We start from the raw sequence: 23,902 nt of genomic DNA, 5'->3' as shown, positions 1-23,902 counted from the left end.
TATTACCAATACATCTTTGAATTCGATTCAGTATGGTAGTATGGTCATCCCTTTTTATTTTCACATTTTCTTCTCAATATTCATCACTGTCATGCATACAAAAGAGTCCGCGTTGTCCACAATCAAAGCTTTCGAATAACAGAAAAAAAAGAAAGAAATAAGCAAACACAATAATGATAGCAATAACAATTGTCCCTACAGAAACCAGTTTCATATATTTACGAATTTGGTGGAAAAAAGAAGATCCTGAGAACAGATCGACTTGACCTTGCCTAATTCCTTTAGAATTTATAAATACAGGGTTTATCAAAAGCATATCAGAAATTCAGAAAGGATCTATTGAAATTGAAACAGGTGCTGATTTACACATTTCATGGTCAACACAAGAGCCAATTCTAAAGACAATGTATAAAGAGCAACAAGATCATCCTGAATGAAATAGAATTAGTCTATGAAAGTCAAAATAAATCTAGCACCACATAAACAAGCTTGGTGCTAAAAACAATAAAAATGAAAACTCAAGTGTACAATTTGGATGACATCAAGCAGGGAAGCACGCAAACATCCAAGTATTAGGTACATAAATAAAACTAAAACATACATTCGAATATTCTCATAAAGAAAACATTAAACATCTCACCCGGCCCCAGTACCACACAGCCAAATAAAATGATAAAAAAACGTACTAATTAATAATTTAAACAAATATAAAAAGAGCAACATAATATATATTATGAATGATACTTTCGGATATAAAAAATGAGAGCGTCTATTCTCATAAAGAAAACATTAAACATCTCACCCGGCCCCAGTACCACACAGCCAAATAAAATGATAAAAAAACGTACTAATTAATAAAACAAATATAAAAAGAGCAACATAATATATATTATGAATGATACTTTCGGATATAAAAAATGAGAGCGTTGAAGAACATAATTATTACCTTTAAGAGATTTCATGACAGAATTATGAAGCAATAGAGGAACAATTAGAACTGTGGATGGACAAATAAGAATGTCAACTGCTGAAGATATTCAAGGAGGAGGGTGTTTAAAACATGAAGTACCTACTCGGGCGGATTTCATATACTTCTAAAAAAATTGGTGGATGATCTAGGGTTCTAGAGATCTTCAACTTTACAATTGGGTTGGTGTTCCAATCTGGCACATCTTTTTCCTAGAACTAAAACCAACTTATTTAACATGAGATTCATAACATGTTTACTTATGATCTTGTAACTTATGACATTTATAACAATGCATAATACAATGAATACATAAGAAGAAGAGGCTGCCCTCTTCAGTCCAAGGAGTAACAACATAAACTGAACAAAAAGGGACCAATAAGACAAAATCACCAAACTATTATGCAAACAAAAGATAAGTATAGATACATATTTCATATACTAATTTACCTAGGTAATCGTACATTGGGAAGCTAGGAAAAGATACTAGGAGCAAGAAAAATGTGGTGCTAATAATGTGAAACAAACCGTTTCAAGTAACCACATAAGTATTGCTCTTCAGTCCAAGGAGTAACAACATAAACTGAACAAAAAGGGACCAATAAGACAAAATCACCAAACTATTATGCAAACAAAAGATAAGGTTCGTCCAGAACACAGAATGGAAATGGAATTTGTATACTCGTACCTCTTCTATGGTCTCGCTGAAGGACTTTAACATGCCATCAAACATAATTATCAAGTTGTAGAGAAAGAAGAATGAGGAAAAAACCTATACTTATACCTAAGGAACATACACTCAGAAACACGTTGCCGAACTTTCTAGAGGAGACAGCAATGTTTGATTGGAAGTGGTAAAACAACGATGGAGTTTGTTGAATGTAATACAATGTCCCAACTTCCAAGATGGGACTAAAAAGAGCATGGGCTACATCAAAGTAAAAGGTTGGTTTAGATTCACTAAACCAAATAAGACAAACGGAGAGAAAGACAAAAAACGAGATGGAAAGAGGAAACAATGAGAAACAGAAGATGAAGTTCAAAGAGGACGAAGATACCTACTCGGGCGGATTTCATATACTTCTAAAAAAATTGGTGGATGATCTAGGGTTCTAGAGATCTTCAACTTTACAATTGGGTTGGAGTTCCAATCTGGCACATCTTTCTCCTAGAACTAAAACCAACTTATTTAACATGAGATTCATAACATGTTTACTTATGATCTTGTAACTTATGACATTTATAACAATGCATAAGCATAATACAATGAATACATAAGAAGAAGAGGCTGCCCTCTTCAGTCCAAAGAGTAACAACATAAACTGAACAAAAAGGGACCACTAAGACAAAATCACCAAACTATTATGCAAACAAAAGATAAGTATAGATACATATTTCATATACTAATAAATTTACCTAGGTACTCGTACATTAAGATGGTAGCGAAGTTCAAAAGATACATATTTCATATACTAATAAATTTACCTAGGTACTCGTACATTGGGAAGCTAGAAAAAGATACTAGGAGCAAGAAAAATGTGGTGCTGATAATGTGAAACAAACCGTTTCAAGTAACCACATAAGTATTGTGATGAAGAGTGTGAAGAGGTTGAGACTGTTGTCAAGAATAATGGAATAGCTTATCTACTTGATGACAATGAATTAGTAGCACGTAGTCATAACATCAAAACAACCGTAGACAAACAAGGCGTGTTCATAACGACCAACTTGGGAGGAGTTTGGTGAACGTGTTCCTATTCAAAACTTCTGAAAAGAGAAGATGAACGCAATGTACGAGTAGAAGTTGTTACCTTCACAATAGATTATGATAACAATGTAACGGCAAAAAACGACATTCAAATTAGCTTTCCAAATGTTGAGATGACAAAATAAGGAAGAAGCTACAACAAAGGGAAGCTGGGTATACGATAGATTTCAGCTTCCAACAAGTTCAAGGGAACAAGATTCAAACAATCTGAAAAGGGGAAAAAATGGGATGCAAAACAATATTCAAACAATCAGGTTCTAAATTAGATCAGAAATACCATTGAGAAAATAAGACTATGCACATCAAGCACAACTAACAGAAAGAGTATTAGGTACTTCATTTATGAATCCTATAAACAGAATTGATATTAATCTAGATATGAATGCAAACCCACAAAAAAGCAGACACAAAAGAATTTGAAAGTACCTCTCAGTAAACCCGAAATAATAGATATAATAAACATTTCTACAATACTTAAAATGTATAATTTATTGTGCAGAACTATAAATGGCCGTGACTATATTGTGTATAAAATACATAAAAAACTACTTACAATATAGACTAGTAAGTAAGTAAGTAAGTAAGTAAGTACACAATGGTCAAGAAATTATCTATGGCGATGATCTCTTTGCTTATAGCATAATTTTCAGTATTGCTGCACTTTTTGCTGATAGCCAAAAGACTCCTAAACAAACCAGAAACTAATGGCAGTTGTAGAAACAAGAGTATTGTAGACGTGGCAACATTTTTCCATTCAAAATCGAGCTTGTTTTGCGACAACGGTATTTGCATTTAAATAACTTAGGTTCCTAGACGGTGAGAAAAAAAAAAAAAAAAAAAAAAAAAAAAAAAAAACATTTTTTGGAAGGTTTATTGTAAAGCTATGCACAATTCCGAAGAGGTACCGTTCTGTCTGCTGAATAATTATCTACCTACAATGTTGCAGACAGACAGTCGAGTTTTGTTATTGCTCTCTCACAAATTAATTAATGTATATTCTGCACTCATACCAATTTTTGATATGCTCTCTGTTATACCATAAATATTTTGGTTTCCAACATGATATTTTATGTATTAGTGTACTTTTACACGCTTTGATTTTCTACAATTTTATTGCTTTGAACATTGAACCCTCATTTCCCTTTGAACTTCGAAGGTGGACAACATGTATCTAATAGAGATACTGTAGTGTAGATATTTATGAGAAATAGATGTGTATTGCACGTATGACAGAAGCTAACGTACCTAGAAATGTCTTTGCCATGCCAAACCGATTAAAACTCGAGATGAACAAAATGGGAATGCCAACAATTAAAACACAACTATAGACAACAATTACGTACCTATCAATATCAAGAATCCAGCTCACATCAAACTTTACCAGAATGTTACAAATTCAGATTTGGTATTTTCTGTGATTACCAGCAAGACCGTTTAAAACATAACAATCATAACACCAGCGCAAAGACCATAAAAGCAGAAAAAATGGCACATATTAATTACACTGAAACAATTATAAAAGAACACGTAAATGGGCAAATGGTGGACAGTGATCAATCAAGCCGCAATATTAATGGAAGAATTTCGAAATGGTCTCTTTGACTCCAAGATACCTAACTGAATATAGCTAGCAAGGAATCTATAAATTTGAGATCTACTAAACCCATTGTCCGCTCTGGAAGTGACAATCATAAATTGGAATAGCAACTGGAGATGGGGGGAAAAAAGCCAAGAAGAGAGTAACCAGAAAATTAGGAACTCTATTGGAAAATTAAATCTCAAAAACTAGAAAGCTGTTGATGGAAAACAAGAAAATAAATACAGGTGGCAATCAATAATATGGAAAGATCCCAAACCAGTTTCTATTCATTGTAGAAGAACAGAAAATGCTAAAGAAAGTGCTAACGCGCCGCGCCGACCCCATAGAAAATTGGGAAAAGTCACACGAAAAGAAGAATAATTACTGATGTACATACTACTCGTATACGGACGTAGTGATCCAGGCCCTAAGGAAACTAAAGGGCTTTCTATAGTGTGTACAAAGCTAGGACTCATTTCTTTTATCTGTTATCTTCTCTATGTAAAGAGCAGAAACACAACACAAAACAAAGATGGTAGCGAAGTTCAAACCATCGTCAGTAAAGCAAGTTCAGTAATTACGACAAATTATAGTGGAATGAAAACAATGACACTTTAAGAGTAGGAAAAGAATATCAGCAAAATACACAAGTTCTTTAGGCAAGGGAAGGGATAAACAAGTTGGTGACTCTTTGGATCTTCTGTGTCTATTTGGACTTGGAGAGTAGAGAATGAGAGGCAAAATAACACCAAAAGCTAATCTGGAGATGATTTTTTTATGGAGCACTTCTCTAATGGAGATTGAAATGTCATATATTTAGATAAAATTATATTGGAGTCAAATAGAATTCCCGGCAGGTAGGTATATGAGGTACTTGTAGTTGGAGCCAATGGCAAAAGGAATGAACATGTTTAAAGAGGTTTCAGCTTTCTAAAGAAGGACTTGGAAAACAAACTCTGGTTCTATTTTAGATCTAAGAAATAGTACGAAATCCCCAGGGCTCAAACCTTCTTGGCCCTTTTCAGCCAAAAGCTTTCATCCAGCAATATCATTGAACGTATTAAGTTTGGCATGGACATTTAAGACTGAAGATGTCCACAGAAACAAGAATACAATGCCTCGGCTCCGTCTCAAAGAATTTGAAGTTAAAGTTTTATAAAAAAAAAGAGAGAGAAAAAATGGCAAACAAGCTGAAGATGGTTCATGGGAATCAGCTAAATTTGTCGTCCATTCATTTTATTGTAGGTTTATACCTACTTTTTTTTCCACCATAAAAAATTCCGCCCAATTCTGAGAAATTTTGTTCCCATAAAATATTGGTATTTTTGTACATGTTTAGGTAATGTCTATTTAATGGTTTTGTACATAGGTACTTTTATTCGTGTTCCCAAAATCAGTGTAACTATGTATATGTAACATCCGTGGTAGGCACCTGTACTTATGACTGGAATATTGGTTAGTTAAGTACATACTACTACCAGTTCATCTTTGAATTCGATTCAGTATGGTAGTTATGGTCATCCCTTTGTATTTTCACATTTTTTTCTTCTCAATATTCATCACTGTCATGCGTAGGTACAAAAGAGTCCACGTTGTCCACAATTAAAGCTTTTGGGTATGCTGGTGCCAAGGCAAGAAATAAACCCTTGAAACTGGACAATATTTTGTAGAAACACATCAGGGTTTCCTCCTTTCTCGGAATCTTATCAAGCGTGGTTTCATTTCTATCCTGTTTTCACATGATATTTATCTCTAAAACTTCCTGAAATGGTCTGTCCTGAAATGGTCTGCCTGAAATCTTCTGTATTTTAAACCACTGTGCCATCTCCGGCCGAGTGCCGTTATGTTCACAAATTTCACAAAAAAACCACTCAAGACAAGTTGTCCAACATTGGACCAGAGATGGCGAGGCAAAGTATAGGGGTCATACATACATATTTATACCACGACATGCCTGTAGTGTCCTGTAGCGTCCATGACAACAAGAAGAAGAAATTCTCTTTGCCCCAGAATCTGATCGCTCGGAAGAACAATAGGATTAGTAAGGAAAAATCGAAATCAAAAAGATCAAGTCATGAAATTATTAGATACCTACCTATTTGTGGTGAAGCTGAAGCTTTTTATAGAAATTTTTGAGCTTTTTACAGACTCTTATGCTCCAATTTTCAGTCCTACTCGTATATGATCCAATTTTCAGTCTTATATGATCCACTTTTCATTCCTGTGATCCAATTTTAGTCAAATACTAGTATTGGATCATAGGAAGACTTGATAGATGAATGAAAGAAATCTTCAAAAGAACTGACTATCTTTCTAGAGCCGCAACATCAACAGGTACATCAGACGCTTTGATCACCTTATTTTTATGATGGGCATCTTCTAATTCAGAACTCGGATCTTTCGGAATCACGCATTCTCTACTTTGTACTTGTAGAAAATTACACTAATGTATTCTAGCAAGCACGATACTGTGTGACGGCTGTATATTATCGGCACTAAACATGGATAATGTTATTATTAAGTATCTCTTAATATCTTACAAGTTTGATTTATTTGCTTTACTCAAGGTCTCACATTTGCCAGCTCTTATTTTATGTTGTCACACGAGCCCGGCTGGTCACTAGATCCGCCAGTGTGTTGCAAATGTGTTTCTACTTTTCCAATCCAATACTCTTTCATATTCTACAGTTTTGTACGTTTGTGTTGGGTTACGAAAGCTGTGCCGATGCCGTCTGAAACCTGGGTTTCGCAATCAGATTTGGAGTTGTGATATACCGTATGCATCCTTGAGATTCACGAATATCGAGCATTAAAGCTTAAAATGGCATGTTCTTTCGATGATAACATGACTGAATTTCCCATCCACTGTACTTTTGTGTCCAGGTAGTCATGTAGCTTTTTCTAACCTTTGTAGGACATCAACGGAGTTTACTCTTCATCAATGGACTTCACTCTTCCAGGAGCACAGCATTTGCGGAATCCCTAGCACTTATGGCAGAACCATTGGATTCATCCAGTATCTCTGGCGATCGGTTTCAGTGAGGAGACGGACTGATTTATATGGTCCTAGCACATGGATAAAGTTACTTGGGCGGAACAGGATAATGTGTTATGACTGAATTTCCCATCCACTGTACTTTTGTATCCAGGTAGTCATGTAGCTTTTTCTAACCTTTGTAGGACATCAACGGAGTTTACTTTTCATCAATGGACTTTACTCTTCCAGGAGCACAGCATTCGCGGAATCCCTAGCATTTATGGCAGAACCATTGGATTCATCCAGTATCTCTGGCGATCGGTTTCAGTGAGGAGACGGACTGATTTACATGGTCCTAGCACATGGATAAAGTTACTTGGGCGGAACAGGATAATGTGTTGGTATACTCTTAGGTACTCTGAGAATATCGGAATCTAATAACGACACGCGCGGGGCCGTGGGAAACTCAATGAAGCGAAGACGGTCGATATAATTTGATACCTCTCAATGATCTCCCCAATAAGCTTTGAGATAATGTATACCTAAGTTACAATAATATGCTTGTATCTAAGAGGCTTAAGTTCAGAGCATAAGTTCAGACTGAACTGTTCAGTTATATAACTTTTAAGATGTGTCCACACATAATCGACGGCCGTTGACCATGTTTGGACACACCTTTATGATCATTGGTCTTTTCATCGTTTAGGCAGGGGAAAGCATGTTAGAACAGTTACTTTACTATCGTTGGCAAACCTTTGAATTCCCCTACATGACGCTTATAAACGCCACCTGCGACTGCGGCACAGGCAGATTTATTTGTGCTACATTTTACTAGGTTTTCCCGTTTGCCATGATAAGTACTCATATGCTGCGGTTTTTACCCGCCAACGCAATATTTCTTTATTGAAGTGAATATTAATGTGGGTAAATCAGTATCAATAAATTTGTTTTATGACTTTATGAGAGCTTGTAAATAATCTTCTTTCGAGGTTCAAGAAGCTGTCCAGTTAGGGTTCCAGATCAAATTTTTAAAAAGTAGGACATTTGGTTCCAAAAACCCGGACATTCCATCGAAAACCCGGACATTTCCCAAATTTCAAAATGTATAGTTTGCACCAGTGCACAGGGTGCAGAGAACACTGCATTTGCCTTACTTAAGTTGCACACGATCGTTCTTCTTCACATTCCGATGAAAGCAAAGGATTTTTTACTGGTTTTGTTGATGTTTCATGAATACGAATGTCCATAATGTAAAGACAATCATTAGTCATGTAAAATACACATTGCGCTCGTTTAGAATTGAGATCCGAGAAGTGAGGTTCGCTTTGGAGCTCAAAATTTAATGTCTTTTGAATCTTCTGAGGCTATAATAATAGCGATAGACTCGATATAGGACTCATGTGTTTTCCGCGTAAGGAATTATAGGGCAGTGACCTGATGAAGTCCTGTATGGATTGAAGATCGATACAACTAGATCGTTGTAGATCCCGTTGAAGTACGACTTCTAGGAGGTATAAGTACCAAGAACAAAAACAAAGAGTTTTAAATCCTAGGCACAAGCTCAACATTAAATCCTGAGCACAACCTAAAAGCTCACTGCATTGAGTCTTGTCTAGAGATGGAAACCTTTTAGGGCTGGGACTTATAGGATTATGTTGGAGTGTTTGTCAACCTTTGAGATTGTTCGGAGACAATTACCGAACAGTCTCCGAGAATGTAGATTCGTAGAAGCTGGGCTCATCCTTTAGGGCTGTTTGCCCCTACACCTGAGCCTCAGATGGGCTTTAGTCCCCGCGAATACTTGGAGCTTTACCAACATTTTGTAGCATAATATTGTCGACTCGAAGATAGTAAAATAAATAAATACCTATATACCCTACCTATTTGGATATTTGAAATTTTAAAGGGCGACAAAATTCCAAGAGTGATTGAAACATAATCGAAAAAATATCCATGCCAAATAAGTTGTTAATAAAGATTTAAAATATGTTCACAAGTTCACATTCTAAGCAGGGGTATGCTGGTGCCAAGGCAAGAAATAAACCCTTGAAACTGGACAATATTTTGTAGAAACACATCAGGGTTTCCTCCTTTCTCGGAACCTTGTCAAGCGTGGTTTCATTTCTATCCTGTTTTCACATGATATTTATCTCTAAAACTTCCTGAAATGGTCTGTCCTGAAACGGTCTGCCTGAAATCTTCTGTATTTTAAACCACTGTGCCATCTCCGGCCGAGTGCCGTTATGTTAACAAATTTCACAAAAAACAACTCAAGGCAAGTTGTCCAACATTGGACCAGAGATGGCGAGGCAAAGTATAGGGGTCATACATACATATTTATACACGACATGCCTGTAGTGTCCTGTAGCGTCCATGACAAGAAGAAGAAATTCTCCACGATTAGGAATTCAGAGCGTATGATCGGAATCAACCAATATCAATTATGCCATAAATTTATATCGCGAGCATATGCAGCATACCGTCGTCTCATAAGTTATGTGAATCACGCACGGCAACAAACTGCTGGCTGTATACAGATTAAGAGACCTAAAAATTCTGCCCATCCCAGTGGCGGGCACAAGGGGAAGGCAACGAGGAAAAGAAGAGAATATATACCTTGTTCAAGAAAAAATAATAGAATATACCTTGTTCATACTGACAGAAAAGGACTGGAAAGTGGAGGAAGTACTGGGACAAAAGCTCAAGTTGAAGGGCAAATAAAGAACGTACAAGTTTTGGTTTGACCGCGTCCGTATTCCCGAATCCGATCAAGGATTACTTCTGGACGACTTATCTCGGTTGCCTCGATTATGTCGGGACTTGGAAATCGGATGCCTGTCAGCGGCTGGCCTACCACATTCTCTTTATTTAGGTGAACATATCTTTTCAAAGAGACTGTTAACTGTTGATATGGCTCCGAACTCAAAACTTTATTATTCTACTAATTTCAATAAATTTTGGTCCTTTAGGGAAACTATGCTTAAAAGATGGAAATCCAAACTACTAAATAATTCCCCAAGCTTGAAATACCTAGTGTTGGTGTGAAATCTACTAACTTAAGAAAAAAACTAGTAAATCACTATTGGAGTATGTGGTATGCACACTTGAATGCATAAGTCTAGGCCTTCGTTTTACATCCCCCAGTACTTTAGACTCCTTCACTGACCGGCTAGTATATGACGCACGGCAACAAACTGCTGGCTGTATACAGATTAAGAGACCTAAAAATTCTGCCCATCCCAGTGGCGGTCAGAAGGGGAAGGCAACAAGGAAAAGAAGAGAATATACCTTGTTCATTTAGAAAGACTTATTCATCTTGACAGAAAAGGACTGTATAGTGGAGGAAGTACTGGGATAAAAGCTCAAGTTGAAGGGCAAGTAAATCACCCATTTTTGAAGACACCATCATTCTCAAATTGGTCAAAGCAATCTCATCTCCTGTGATCATCTTGGAGTATGTGCACACTTGAATGTCTAGGCCTTCGTTTTACATCCCCCAGTACTTTAGACTCCTTCACTGACCGGCTAGTATATACGGGATTAAGAGAGACCTAAAACTGTCTGCTTCACCGATGATGTGACCATATGTGCAGACCAATCAAATCCGTCCTGACCATAGATCCTAACATCTCATCTAACACATTGGACTAGATCTCCTTGCCCCCAAAAACCGGAGCCATCTCTGACGACAGTGTGGCCTCGGCTTGAAACCAGGCCGAATATACGGAAAGCAAGGTTCGTCCAGAACACAGAATGGAAATGGAATTTGTATACTCGTACCTCTTCTATGGTCTCGCTGAAGGACTTTAACATGCCATCAACCATAATTATCAAGTTGTAGAGGAAGAAGAATGAGGAAAAAACCTATACTTATACCTAAGGGACATACACTCAGAAACACGTATACTGTTGCCGAACTTTCTAGAGGAGACAGCAATGTTTGATTGGAAATGGTAAAACAATGATGGAGTTTGTTGAATGTAATACAATGTCCCAACTTCCAAGATGGGACCAAAAAGAGCATGGGCTACATCAAAGGATGGTTTAGATTCACTAAACCAAATAAGACAAACGGAGAGAAAGACAAAAAACGAGATGGAAAGAGGAAACAATGAGAAGCAGAAGATGAAGTTCAAAGAGGACGAAGGTATAATGAGAGACAAAATGGAGATAGAAACTTGGGATAGAAAATTTTGGGACATCACCCATTTTTGAAGACACCATCATTCTCAAATTGGTCAAAGCAATCTCATCTCCTGTGATCATCGCCGCACAAATGCTTTACGTACCTACAGGTAGGTATGCAAACTGGGCAAATGTTCCCAACAATATCCAGTAATTATATTGGAATTTGTATTAGGAACAAAAAAGCAAAGCAATATCTTAAAAGCGACAAATGTAGGTATTTGAGAGAGGAAAAAACGTAAAAAATGGACCATCCCATCCAATCACACACAGACAAAAAAAAATCGTTTATAACAGTATCCGGTAAAAATAAAAGCATGTAGGTACCTACACTATGGACAAAATTGGACAAAAAAAAGGAACATAGCAGTTGTGAAATTACCTGCAGCACCCTTTTTGGAAGTCCAGTTTTTTGCGAAAGTTGTTTGAGATCTTTGGCATCCGGATTGTGGTTGATGGCGAAGTAGCTCTTCATCGTCCGAAGTTGATGGTGCTTGAACGACGTCCTCATTCTTTTTGTCCTTTGATGATTGCCGCCTCCTAGGCCCGGCGTTCCGGGAAACACGTCTAAATAGGAATCCGAATTTTGTGTTTCCAGAGAACTTACGCTCGATTTGGTTTACTGAACCGACAAGAGGTGACGACAACCAACAAGGTGCTGCGGAATAATCAGCATGAGCAGGCTGTCTCTTCATGAGGTTATTGAATTCCTTAAATTTACTCAAATGGTGTGTTCACTGTCCTGTGATCCAATTTTGTCTTATGCTCCAATTTTCAGTCCTACTCGTATATGATCCAATTTTCAGTCTTATATGATCCACTTTTCATTCCTGTGATCCAATTTTAGTAAAATACTAGTATTGGATCATAGCAAGACTTGATAGATGAATGAAAATCTTCAAAAGAACTGACTATCTTTATAGAGCCGCAACATCAACAGGTACATCAGACGCTTTGATCACCTCATTTTTTTCACAGGAACCTCAGTCGGACATGATTTCATAGACCAGGTGCAAACAGTATTGAGTTTTGTGGTAATGCCGTTTAGGTGTAAAGAATTAAAAATATGTACATAGATCGTTCTGAGCTTTATTGAATTTCAAACAAGAGATCGACTGAGGAGGTCTCAAGACAATTGAAAATGTTGAAATTCAGGGATTGGTATAAGTAGGGCCATCGGCTATAATAAAAGCCCTATGTCACTGCGACCTGGTTAGATTTTTTGTGACTTTGATATTCAGGGAACACTCATTTTTTTGTACTTTAATATTTTCTTCGAATAATAAGGATAAGGACCTACCGAAATACATTGCCAAATACAAAGATACCAATACCTATGAGTATACCTAATAATTTTATTCTATTGAGGAAAATAGGAATTGAAACATTGGGAAACGGTCACACATCAGTGACACTAGGAAGTCAGTAGGTGATAACAAATCATCACCAGAACCAACACACAAAGTGACCTAGGTGATCATCCTGAGGTTTTACCTCTTAACGGTGGTGATAATCCATCATCTTATATTCAAAACCAACGGTTCCCAACCTTTTGTCTCCCGCGTACACCTTAGGTACCCGGGTTTAATCTCACGAACCCCCTCTACCATACCGAGGTTCCGGGTAGCCATACCTACTCGTAGGTTGATGTGTACCAGTACTACTGAGTCCTAAACACACAAATAAAAAGGAAATGTACGTGAAAAATGTAAATGTAGAACAATCTTTTGGCCGCCATTACTCTTTTTTACCACCAGGGATACCGCCGGTTGAGAATCACTGTTCCAAACCGAAAACCCCAAGACCTCTGGCCACAGCGCGACCCTCAGGTCGATTGGTTTATTTGTTTCTCTTTTCATGCTTCAACTGATTTCATTTCCTGTATTCATTTCAGAAATGTGGTTCTTGGTGTTTCCAGAGAACTTAGGCTCGATTTGGTTTACTGAACCGACAAGAGGTGACGACAACCAACAAGGTGCTGCGGAATAATCAGCTTGAGCAGGCTGTCTCTTCATGAGGTTATTGAATTCCTTAAATTTCCTCAAATGGTGTGTTCACTGTCCTGTGATCCAATTTTGTCCATTTCTTGACCCCGCCGGGAATCGAACCCGGGTCTCCCGCGTGCAAGGCGAGTGCAGTGACCACTACGCCATGGGAGCTGACTTAAACACACAAATGAAAAGGACAAAAACTTTAAAATGTACGTGAAAAATGTAAATGTAGTATTACAATCTTTTGGCCACCATTACTCTTTTTTACCCCCATCAGGGATACCGCCGGTTGAGAATCGCACACGATAAATTAAATTCGAAAATAATAATAATAATAATAATAATAATCAACGCTTTTCCTGTGGACACAATGTATGAATATGCAAGGCATGGATAATTTATCTGTCTCATTATATTATCTATTTACATAGGTATTAGATAATAATTATACTCATCCTAAAGGTAAGTACATAGTTTGGTACAATTTATTATTCAAGCTGCAATAATGACGTGTTCTATTTTAGTGGACATGCAATTTCAACAGGGATCAAGATAAAATCTTCTGTTTCAAGAATAACGAAAACTGAACAGCAACAAACATTTCCCTTACAGATAAGGTTCGTTCTCTGAACGGCTGGCTTTCTCCTAATCCTATCTTCCTCTCTGCGCTTTCGGGACGATAAGACCTTAGCAGTTACAGTTCCCTCTATCAAACATAAAAAAAAACATTTTCCTTACAGATAAGATTTGTTCTAGGAACGGCTGGCACTCTAGGGACGATAAGACCTCAGCAGTTACAGTTACTGTCAAACATAGAAAAAAAAAAACATTTGCCTGGCAACATTTCCTCATTCTGTTAGAGATCTCAAAACAAAAGAAAATCCGCTTGTTGCGTCTACAATTTCGCCCTTCTCTTCTTTCTCCCCATTAGTCTGTGATGTTTTCTCTCCATTCCGCCCTTCTCTCCAATTACAAAGAAGATACAATGTAACTATTCAATTAGGAAGCTTAAAGCCATCAAATAAAGGGTTTGGATATCATTTGAGTCCAATCAAAACTCAGCGTAGGAAGGGGGAGGAAAGTTGCAAAGTTGCTTGCGTAAGCGGCTTACGATATTCTTGACATATTGAAAAATTATATTTCCTCTCGGATTTTATTTCAGAAGGGCGGAATTACCCGTTTCCCCTCCGATCTTAATTTATTTTAAAAAATAGACACAATTATTATTCATCAGATTTTTTTCTTGATTTTCTCCCTTTTTATTGTACAGGGTAAGCCAAAAAGGTGACGATGGGTAGAACAGCTAACAAATTTTTAACTTGATAAAGATTAGGTAAAGTTGCTTGCGTAAGCGGCTTACGATATTCTTGACATATTGAAAAATTATATTTCCTCTCGGATTTTATTTCAGAAGGGCGGAATTGCCCGTTTCCCCTCCGATCTTAATTTATTTTAAAAAATAGACACAATATTATTATTCATCAGATTTTTTCTTGATTTTCTCCCTTTTTATTGTACAGGGTAAGCCAAAAAGGTGACGATGGGTAGAAGAGCTAACAAATTTTTAACTTGAAAATCATTAAGTAAGATCCTATAAGAATAGTTTTTTTTTTCTTTCTTTTCCAAAAGTAGATAAAGTGCCGATCCCTACACCAGTGGGGAAGAGGGTGTATACACACCGTGAGTATCTAGAAACCCCTAATCCTCGAATCCCACCCCTGGTTCTGAATCAGTGATAACAGAACCTGCCCCCCCCACGTGTTATTACCGATAACACTAACGTCTTACCGCGGTTATCACTTATCAGAGGTTATCGCCTTATCACCCAGAGAGATTAACTGGAGATGTCTCACTAAATCTGTTTCGTTTATCAGTTGAATGCGTGATAGCCCCTCTGTTGCCCCAGAATCTGATCGCTCGGAAGAACAATAGGATTAGTAAGGAAAAATCGAAATCAAAAAGATCAAGTCATGAAATTATTAGATGCCTACCTATTTGTGGTGAAGCTGAAGCTTTTTATAGAAATTTTTGAGCTTTTCTATAAATGGTGCCTTAGGAGCACATTTTAATGCTCCAGAAGCTTCAGGTGCCTATGTTTGAATTTGAGTCTTTGCTAAGCCTGCTTATGAAGTTCGAATAGATTGAAGCTCTTAGCGTCTAAAATAGGTATAGGTGATGTCTAGTCTAGGTCGCTAAGTACCCTACCTGGCTTCATACTAATAATTAAAATAACTTTCTTCAAAAGACTCAAGTGGCCAGATCACCATATTCATCATTTTAATGGTTCAAACAGAACCATAGAGATTAATACAGAAGTGCGCTTGCGCTCGTTTAGAATTGAGATCCGAGAAGTGAGGTTCGCTTTGGAGCTCAAAATTTAATGTCTTTTGAATCTTCTGAGGCTATAATACTCGTATAGCGATATACTCGATATATGTAGGACTCATGTGTTTTCCGCGTAAGGAATTATAGGGCAGTGACCTGATAAAGTCCTGTATGGATTGAAGATCGATACAACTAGATCGTTGTAGAACCCGTTGAAGTACGACTTCTAGGAGGTATAAGTACCAAGAACAAAACAAAGAGTTTAAATCCTAAGGCACAAGCTCAACATTAAATCCTGAGCACAACCTAAAAGCTCACTGCATTGAGTCTTGTCTAGAGATGGAAACCTTTTAGGGCTGGGACTTACAGGATTATGTTGGAGTGTTTGTCAACCTTTGAGATTGTTTGGAGACAATTACCGGTTGGAGTGTTTGTCAACCTTTGAGATTGTTCGGAGACAATTACCGAACAGTCTCCGAGAATGTAGATTCGTAGAAGCTGGGCTCATCCTTTAGGGCTGTTTGCCCCTACACCTGAGCCTCAGATGGGCTTTAGTCCCCGCGAATACTTGGAGCTTTACCAACATTTTGTAGCATAATATTGTCGACTCGAAGATAGTAAAATAAATAAATACCTATATACCCTACCTATTTGGATATTTGAAATTTTAAAGGGCGACAAAATTCCAAGAGTAATTGAAACATAATCGAAAAAAAAATCCATGCCAAATAAGTTGTTAATAAAGATTTAAAATATGTTCACAAGTTCACATTCTAAGCAGAGATCTATCTAATATCAGAGACTAGATCACCTAAGGTATGTATTTTGCTTAATAAACCACATAAAAGCCTACATGCTTGTTTCGTGTAATAGGTAGCTAACTAGTAATTAGAGTATTTGCTGTACAGGGAAAAAGTTTCATACTATCTAAATCAATAACTTGAGTAATCTATAAAAAAGTTTCGTTAAACCACTACTTACACTAAACCTTGAGATATTTCATAGCTACCTAATAGTTTTGCCCACAACAATTTAACACCTGCAGCTTATATGGTAAGAGTACACCTATGTGTAGGCAAGGAAAAGTTTATCGTGTAAAGGTATTTTTCGAATAGACCACAGCTTGTAGGTAAAGTAGGTATTATAGCACTTTATAAGTACGACTGTTAGTAATCTATTTATCTCTGTGGATCTAGCTATCTTAATCTCGCCAGCCCTTTGAGTCCAGGAAGACTTCGAGTAATCCCAGTCCATAGATAAATCACTGACTATAACACATCTCGAGAGCCAAGGGGAGTAAAACATATTATATTAGGTACCAATAATGTACAAACAAGCTTAGCTTTATACAGGTACATATGGGAGTTACATGTATGTTTCAAATGCGATAATGATTTTATTATTTTACCAAATTGTATAGTAGGAATAACTTCCTGTGTCCATGGTGTCCTATTTAGTGTCGGTATTTAGATTTTAAATGTTTTGGGAACTTTTTTTAAGAGGTTTCATAGAGGGAACTGTAACTGGTAAGGTCATATTGTCCCGAAATCGAAGAGAGGACAGGATAGGAGAAAAGCCAGCTGTTTCGTGAACCAGCCTTATCAGCCATGGCTGCTAGAAGAATTATTTTCTCTATTTTTTGTCATCATCTTTCGGCTGTATCTAAAGCCGCTACAACAAACAAGAACCAGCCTTACCTGTTTAGGATAAAGTTCGCCCCGGGCGAGAATAGAACTCGCGACCTAGTGCTTACAAGACAGGCACGCTACCCTCCAAGTTAACTAGGCTGGCCCTATAAAGATTATATCAGCAGCTGTGAGAAAGAACAAGAAAACTCTACAGTTTCCAATTTCCAGGAGCCTGGAATTCCACCTGGTAACACGTCATGCTGTTATTACAGTGTTCCACATATTAATTATTCCGCCTATATTTAGATCACGATTAGTTAGAAAGATGGCGACCTTGATTTTCACAACTCCGCACGGTAGGTTTTTTATTCAATCTCACAGGCATTGCAAATGATTTTGCTGGATGATGGTTAGCAGATAGTTATCTCAGAAGCACAATTTTAATGCAGATAATCCCTTTTAAACTGACCGTGACTGTGCGAAATAGTTGATGTCACTCATAATATTATAATGATGAAAATTGATAACTCACGTTTTCATCACCTGTGGGGATACCCTACGACATCTACTTATCGAACAATGGTTCATGTACATCAAAGAATGAAGATTGCTGATTTGAATAAACAAAAAAACATAATGATAATGTTACCACGATACCGATCATACCTGAATAGCAGAGAGAATTAAGTACAATTAACTAGTCATTAAGTAAACTGCATGAAGTACTTAGGTATCTCATTATTTCGGTATGATAGGGTCTTAACAGTTACAGATCCCTCTATCAAACCTCTTTAAGCCAGTCTAGTTAGCTCGGTTGGTAGCTTGTCTGCCTTGTAAGCGACCTTGGGTTTGATTCCCGCCCGGGGCAGATTTCATCCTGATGGGATAATGTTCGTTCTCTGAACGGCTGGCCTTCTCTTCGTTCTCTCACAGAGAACCAGAGGACTTTTTTGGGATGATAAACCTTAGCAGTTACTACAGTTCCCTCTGTCAAACCTTTCAAAAAAAAAAAACTATTACTTATTATTTTAGTTTAATCTAGTACAGTCTATACAAAAAAAAACTGATTAGCTTACCATGAATCAAAGAGAAGGGCACGGAGAGGAGCTTCTCTATCGGAGGGGGGAGGTGGTATCCGTAATATAATCTCCTCCATCAGGTCATCAACCCCTAGACCAGTCTTGGCTGAAATCTGAAACAGAATAAGGACTTTTAAGTGGGACACACTAAAACACACTTAACAAGACTGTGGGAATTAAAATCAAGGCCATTTCTTCACCTCTAGAAAAGATGGGAAAAATATTCCCTCTAAAATGTATTTACCAACTTATTATTATTATTTAAACAAAGTCCCATTATGCCAACAGTTTAAACAGTGTGCCTTTCTCCGAAACTAGGTTAATTCAATGTCAATTACTTTGTAAATGTAAGGATAACATCACGTTTTCCCATCATGAGAAGTTGATCTAATCAAAATGGAACTTCATCAAAGCACAAAACAACAAACCCCATCTAAAACCGAAAATACCGTTCAACATAATCTTCCACTTAAGCCAGAAGGGTTAACGAGGATTACATTGATGGATCGATTCCCGATTTCCCTTGTGATTGATTTCAATGAGGTGAAGTTCATAGTTAAAATCATCCTCGATTGCGGTAGAGCATTGATCAAATACTCAATGATCCGGAAATTTATTATGTTTAAATTTCAATTCCTAGGTTTTATGAATGTATGATTATCTGGGACATGGAGATTGTCTCGTCATATTTCCGAACAGTTCTGTGAATAACTCCTCTTTGTAAAATTTCAGAATGGGTACGCATACGCACCATTGAACCATTCTCTTGTAAGGATGAGGAAATACAAATTTATCAATATTTATACCCACTCATTCTGCTATTATTTCCAACATATTCTTGCACTAGGTCTAATAATTTGTATCCTTGTTTGCGTTTGATTGATGGCATTCCCAGTGCGTTGTCACCTTGTGCTGATGGGAGATGGGGTGACTCTACGTATTCTGTATTGATGTGTGACGGGTGATTGACGTCAGGTATGTATAGTAGGAATAACTTCCTGTGTCCATGGTGTCCTATTTAGTGTCGGTATTTAGATTTTAAATGTTTTGGGAACTTTTTTTAAGAGGTTTCATAGAGGGAACTGTAACTGGTAAGGTCATATTGTCCCGAAATCGAAGAGAGGACAGGATAGGAGAAAAGCCAGCCGTTTCGTGAACCAGCCTTATCAGCCATGGCTGCTAGAAGAATTATTTTCTCTATTTTTTGTCATCATCCTTCGGCTGTATCTAAAGCCGCTACAACAAACGAGAACCAGCCTTACCTGTTTAGGATAAAGTTCGGCCCGGGCGAGAATAGAACTCGCGACCTAGTGCTTACAAGACAGGCATGCTACCCTCCAAGTTAACTAGGCTGGCCCTATAAAGATTATATCAGCAGCTGTGAGAAAGAACAAGAAAACTCTACAGTTTCCAATTTCCAGGAGCCTGGAATTCCACCTGGTAACACGTCATGCTGTTATTACAGTGTTCCACATATTAATTATTCCGCCTATATATAGATCACGATTAGTTAGAAAGATGGCGACCTTGATTTTCACAACTCCGCACGGTAGGTTTTTTATTAAATCTCACAGGCATTGCAAATGATTTTGCTGGATGATGGTTAGCAGATAGTTATCTCAGAAGCACAATTTTAATGCAGATAATCCCTTTTAAACTGACCGTGACTGTGTGAAATAGTTGATGTTGTCACTCATAATATTATAATGATGAAAATTGATAACTCACGTTTTCATCACCTGTGGGGATACCCTAAGACCTACGACATCTACTTATCGAACAATGGTTCATGTATGTACATCAAAGAATGAAGATTACTGATTTGAATAGACAAAAATTGCATTGGCACTATTTGCAGAAATGGCAAAAGTACCAGTTTTCCTGAGTGGAATTTCTAGATGGGCCCAGGTTACTCATCCTATGGAAAATGTGTTTTAAATGGACGAAGAACATGGTCATTAATTAAGTACAAGGTATCATAAAACAAGATAATTTCCTCCTGCATTCGTTATCCGACACTTCTCATGTGATAGGAAGGTAATAAAAGAATCAATTTGTTCGGCCTATGCTTGGAAATCATATCCTAGTAATTATAACAGCTAAATTTGCGTGAAAATTATGTAGGATCTTAAAATAGAAGGTAGCTTGTTGAAAACCAGGCGTACTTACATACCTTGTTCAATAATATTTAATATAAATGCCACTTATACACGATTCATTCAATCAGCATAAAAAGATAAAACAATTGACAGGAAGAAAAAGATCAAGTTGTAATGGAATATTAATAAATGATGATAACAATTTGATAATTGATGTTGATGAACGGTTACAACACTGGAAAAATTATATTTTGAAACTCTTTGATGATGAACGACCTGAAGATAACGAATTGGGAAGCAATATAACAACAGGACCTGACATAACATTAGAAAGCACGTAAAAAAAATGTTCCGTTCATATTAGGTTGGTATTATGAAGAAAAAAAAAAAAACAATTACAATTTGTGGTAATTTTATACTTCGAATAACAAACATGTGCATGGTAAATGATTTTATGCGAGAAATAACAATAACAATTAACGTGAATATGAATACGCACTAGAAGAATTATAGCGGAATATTAACTGGAGAAAATTAAAAGAGAGTTATAGCTACTTGAACTTAATATGATGTTGGGCGTTGGTAGTAAGTATGAACAGATAGGAAGGATATGAAGATTAAGTTGTAGGTAATGAATAGGTAAACAGTTTGGACCGAATTGCTATTAGGACTATAAGTAGGTACATGGGTTCAAAACAAGGTCTGTGGAAAGGCCACGGACTATTCTGGTAGAAACCTAACCATGAATAAAATAACCTAATACTATCGTGAAAATAATGAGAGAGAAGCCCAAATCATGTAACACAATACACATCAACATTTCCACTTTCATACTGAAGTCTGAAGAAGAGTCATGGAAATAACAATAGAAGCCCAAATCATGTAACACAATACACATCAACATTTCCACTTTCATACTGAAGTCTGAAGAAGAGTCATGGAAATAACAATAACAAGAACATTAGCAAGGCATAGCAACAGCAGAAGCTATTAGCAGATATAAAATTATATCACACTCAGATGACTCTTGATATACAAGAGAAAGAAAGACATGGAATCCCAATAAAACACATGGCAAAAGCTTCTAAGAAACTTGTGACTTCTGGCTACCATTTCAAAGAGCAAGAAGGCAAGGTTATAAAATACATGAGAGCTGCAGATGATGTTATAAAAACAAGTTCAAATAAAAGTACAGAATGGAATGAAATGAAAGACATAATAAAATAAAATGATAAAAGAAAAGGAAGAGGAATATTGTGAATTGTAACAAATATGTTTCAATAGATTACCTTATACAAGGTGGATGAACAAGAAATGCACAATCTAAAAAATCAAGAAAAACTTCGAAGTTTTCAAAAAACTGTATGGTTTTACATAACATTCGTGTATTAAATTAGGGAAAATATTGAAAATTTTGTATAAATTCAAAATAACATCCTTGTAGATCAATAAGAATCTAGGTCCAACTTTCTTATAAAAATTAAATTTTGTGGCTGCATCTTTTAGAAAAGTTCCGAATGAAAGTACAGACTTCCATGTATCTTGTACAATTTCTTCTATAGGTACCTATACCCTTTGAGCACTTGCACTTTGATTTTCACCCAGTATAAGCTATGGTACATTGAGTTGGAGTACAGACTCAGCAAAGTACATGATATAAATATATAAAGTTATATATTTTAAACGGTTGACTGAAGCTTTGAACGTCGGTGTGTGTTTGTGATAATATCGGGATGGTGTTCACTACTGGTACTGGCATTAGATTCCTCTTCCATGAGGCAAGCTGCAAGTACTTGTCCATAGGTCGAGAACATTTGAACATTATTTTCATTTACTTACCTACCTATGTTTTGCATACAAACGGAATCATCATTTTCTTAATGTAATTAAACTCTGATCATCAGGTACGTACGATTATGAATGGTATGATAATGTTACCTCATTTTTTATTTCTTCAACTTTTAAACATTAAAAAACGACATAAAATGAGTACTTTGATAACAATTCTCATGATTTGACGCTTCGTTCACCTCGATTTTCCGTTAGGTAGGTTAAATAACATGTTTATTTTATGATTATCTATCTCAAAGTATCAGGTATCTTGTCCACAAGGTGTGGAATATCCTGAGGCATTGTGGAATAATAAATTTCAATAGTGTTCGACTCACCTAAATTGGCAGTCAATCCTTCGATGTCTTTGGGTTTTCGTTTCCTCGGCCTTCCTTTTTGTCTGGGCGTGGGAGCACCGTTGAAAAATGAGTTCACTTTCACCGAGTCTGGATTGGAAGGGGATGGAGTTTCGGACGAATGTATGGAAGAATGATGATGGTGATGATTGTGGTGGTGGGAATGGTGGTGGTGGTGACTGAAATCCGGAGACGGTGAGGTATAGTGCTCGTCATAGTCTGGAGATATCATTGGTAACTCTTGATAGTGGGATCTACAATACACGAGACCATCCCGCATTCCGAAATGATCACCTGAAAGCAGCAACAAGCAAGCAGTTAGCAGTTGTGTTGAGGAAATTAATGATTCATGCTGAGGCGGATAATGCCAATTGCAGATGTTTCCGATATTATTATGAAGTAAAATATCTAGGTACCTACATCGATATGTGTTGATTTCCCAGTATTAGGTATATGCATACCCTGATAAAGTTATCTGATAGAAAGATTCAATATTGCATTAATTACATCCTTATTTTCCTTGTGCTCATTTTAAGCAAATGTAAGAAAACTACAGAAAGCCATAATAATTTTTAATACTTGTGATAAGACATTTTTCCCTGTATCTACATAGGTATATTGGTTACTACATTTCAAAAGAATCACAAAATTATTTAAAAGCAATGCCAACACATCTCCCTGCGTTTTTGCGACGAAAAACCTTCTTACCTACCTTTTTTTAAAATATTTGAACATGTTATACAGGAAAAGCACGCTACATGGAACACATATTCTTGAGCCCGCATCACCAACTCCGTGGACGAAATTGTTGCCTGACATCGGAAACATCTTTTCATTCCAAATATCCTGAAACAGAGAAATGTCGAAGAGAAATTAGAAGCTGTAACTCAAAATGAGTGTCAATTGAGACCGTTGAGAGTATTGTATTTGGTATCTACAAAAACCAGAGCATCACGCTTCTAAAAAGATACCAAGTCGTAAGTTGATTGACACTTTGTAAAGTCAAAATCTGGAGTACAACCTAAAAAAGTCTCCTCCATTCCTAAAAAAGGTCTACTTGACTTTAATGTTCTTTTCCCCATCTTTTGTGTCTTTATGGCGCAATTCAGTCTGTTAAA

The 23,902-nt window shown here is 36.8% G+C and overlaps 1 protein-coding gene across 1 annotated transcript in view; it reads right to left on the bottom strand.

Moving 5' to 3' along the window:
• Nucleotides 1-23,902, bottom strand: part of LOC103523807 (protein apterous-like) — a 30,314-nt gene extending 6,412 nt beyond the window's left edge. Inside the window, exons 1-4 of the mRNA XM_026833132.1 lie at nucleotides 23,497-23,902; nucleotides 22,767-23,078; nucleotides 20,062-20,066; nucleotides 11,859-12,062 (exon numbers count right to left, since the gene is read on the bottom strand). Coding sequence (XP_026688933.1) covers nucleotides 11,859-12,062; nucleotides 20,062-20,066; nucleotides 22,767-23,078; nucleotides 23,497-23,620 — 645 coding nt within the window. The 5' untranslated portion in view covers nucleotides 23,621-23,902. The remainder of the gene's footprint in view (nucleotides 1-11,858; nucleotides 12,063-20,061; nucleotides 20,067-22,766; nucleotides 23,079-23,496) is intronic.

The sequence above is a fragment of the Diaphorina citri genome, unplaced genomic scaffold, assembly GCF_000475195.1.
Source record: "Diaphorina citri unplaced genomic scaffold, Diaci psyllid genome assembly version 1.1 scaffold85, whole genome shotgun sequence".
In the NCBI taxonomy this organism is placed as follows: domain Eukaryota; kingdom Metazoa; phylum Arthropoda; class Insecta; order Hemiptera; family Psyllidae; genus Diaphorina; species Diaphorina citri.
Note: the sequence above shows the minus strand (reverse complement) of the source record. Positions and strands in the feature narration are given on the sequence as shown.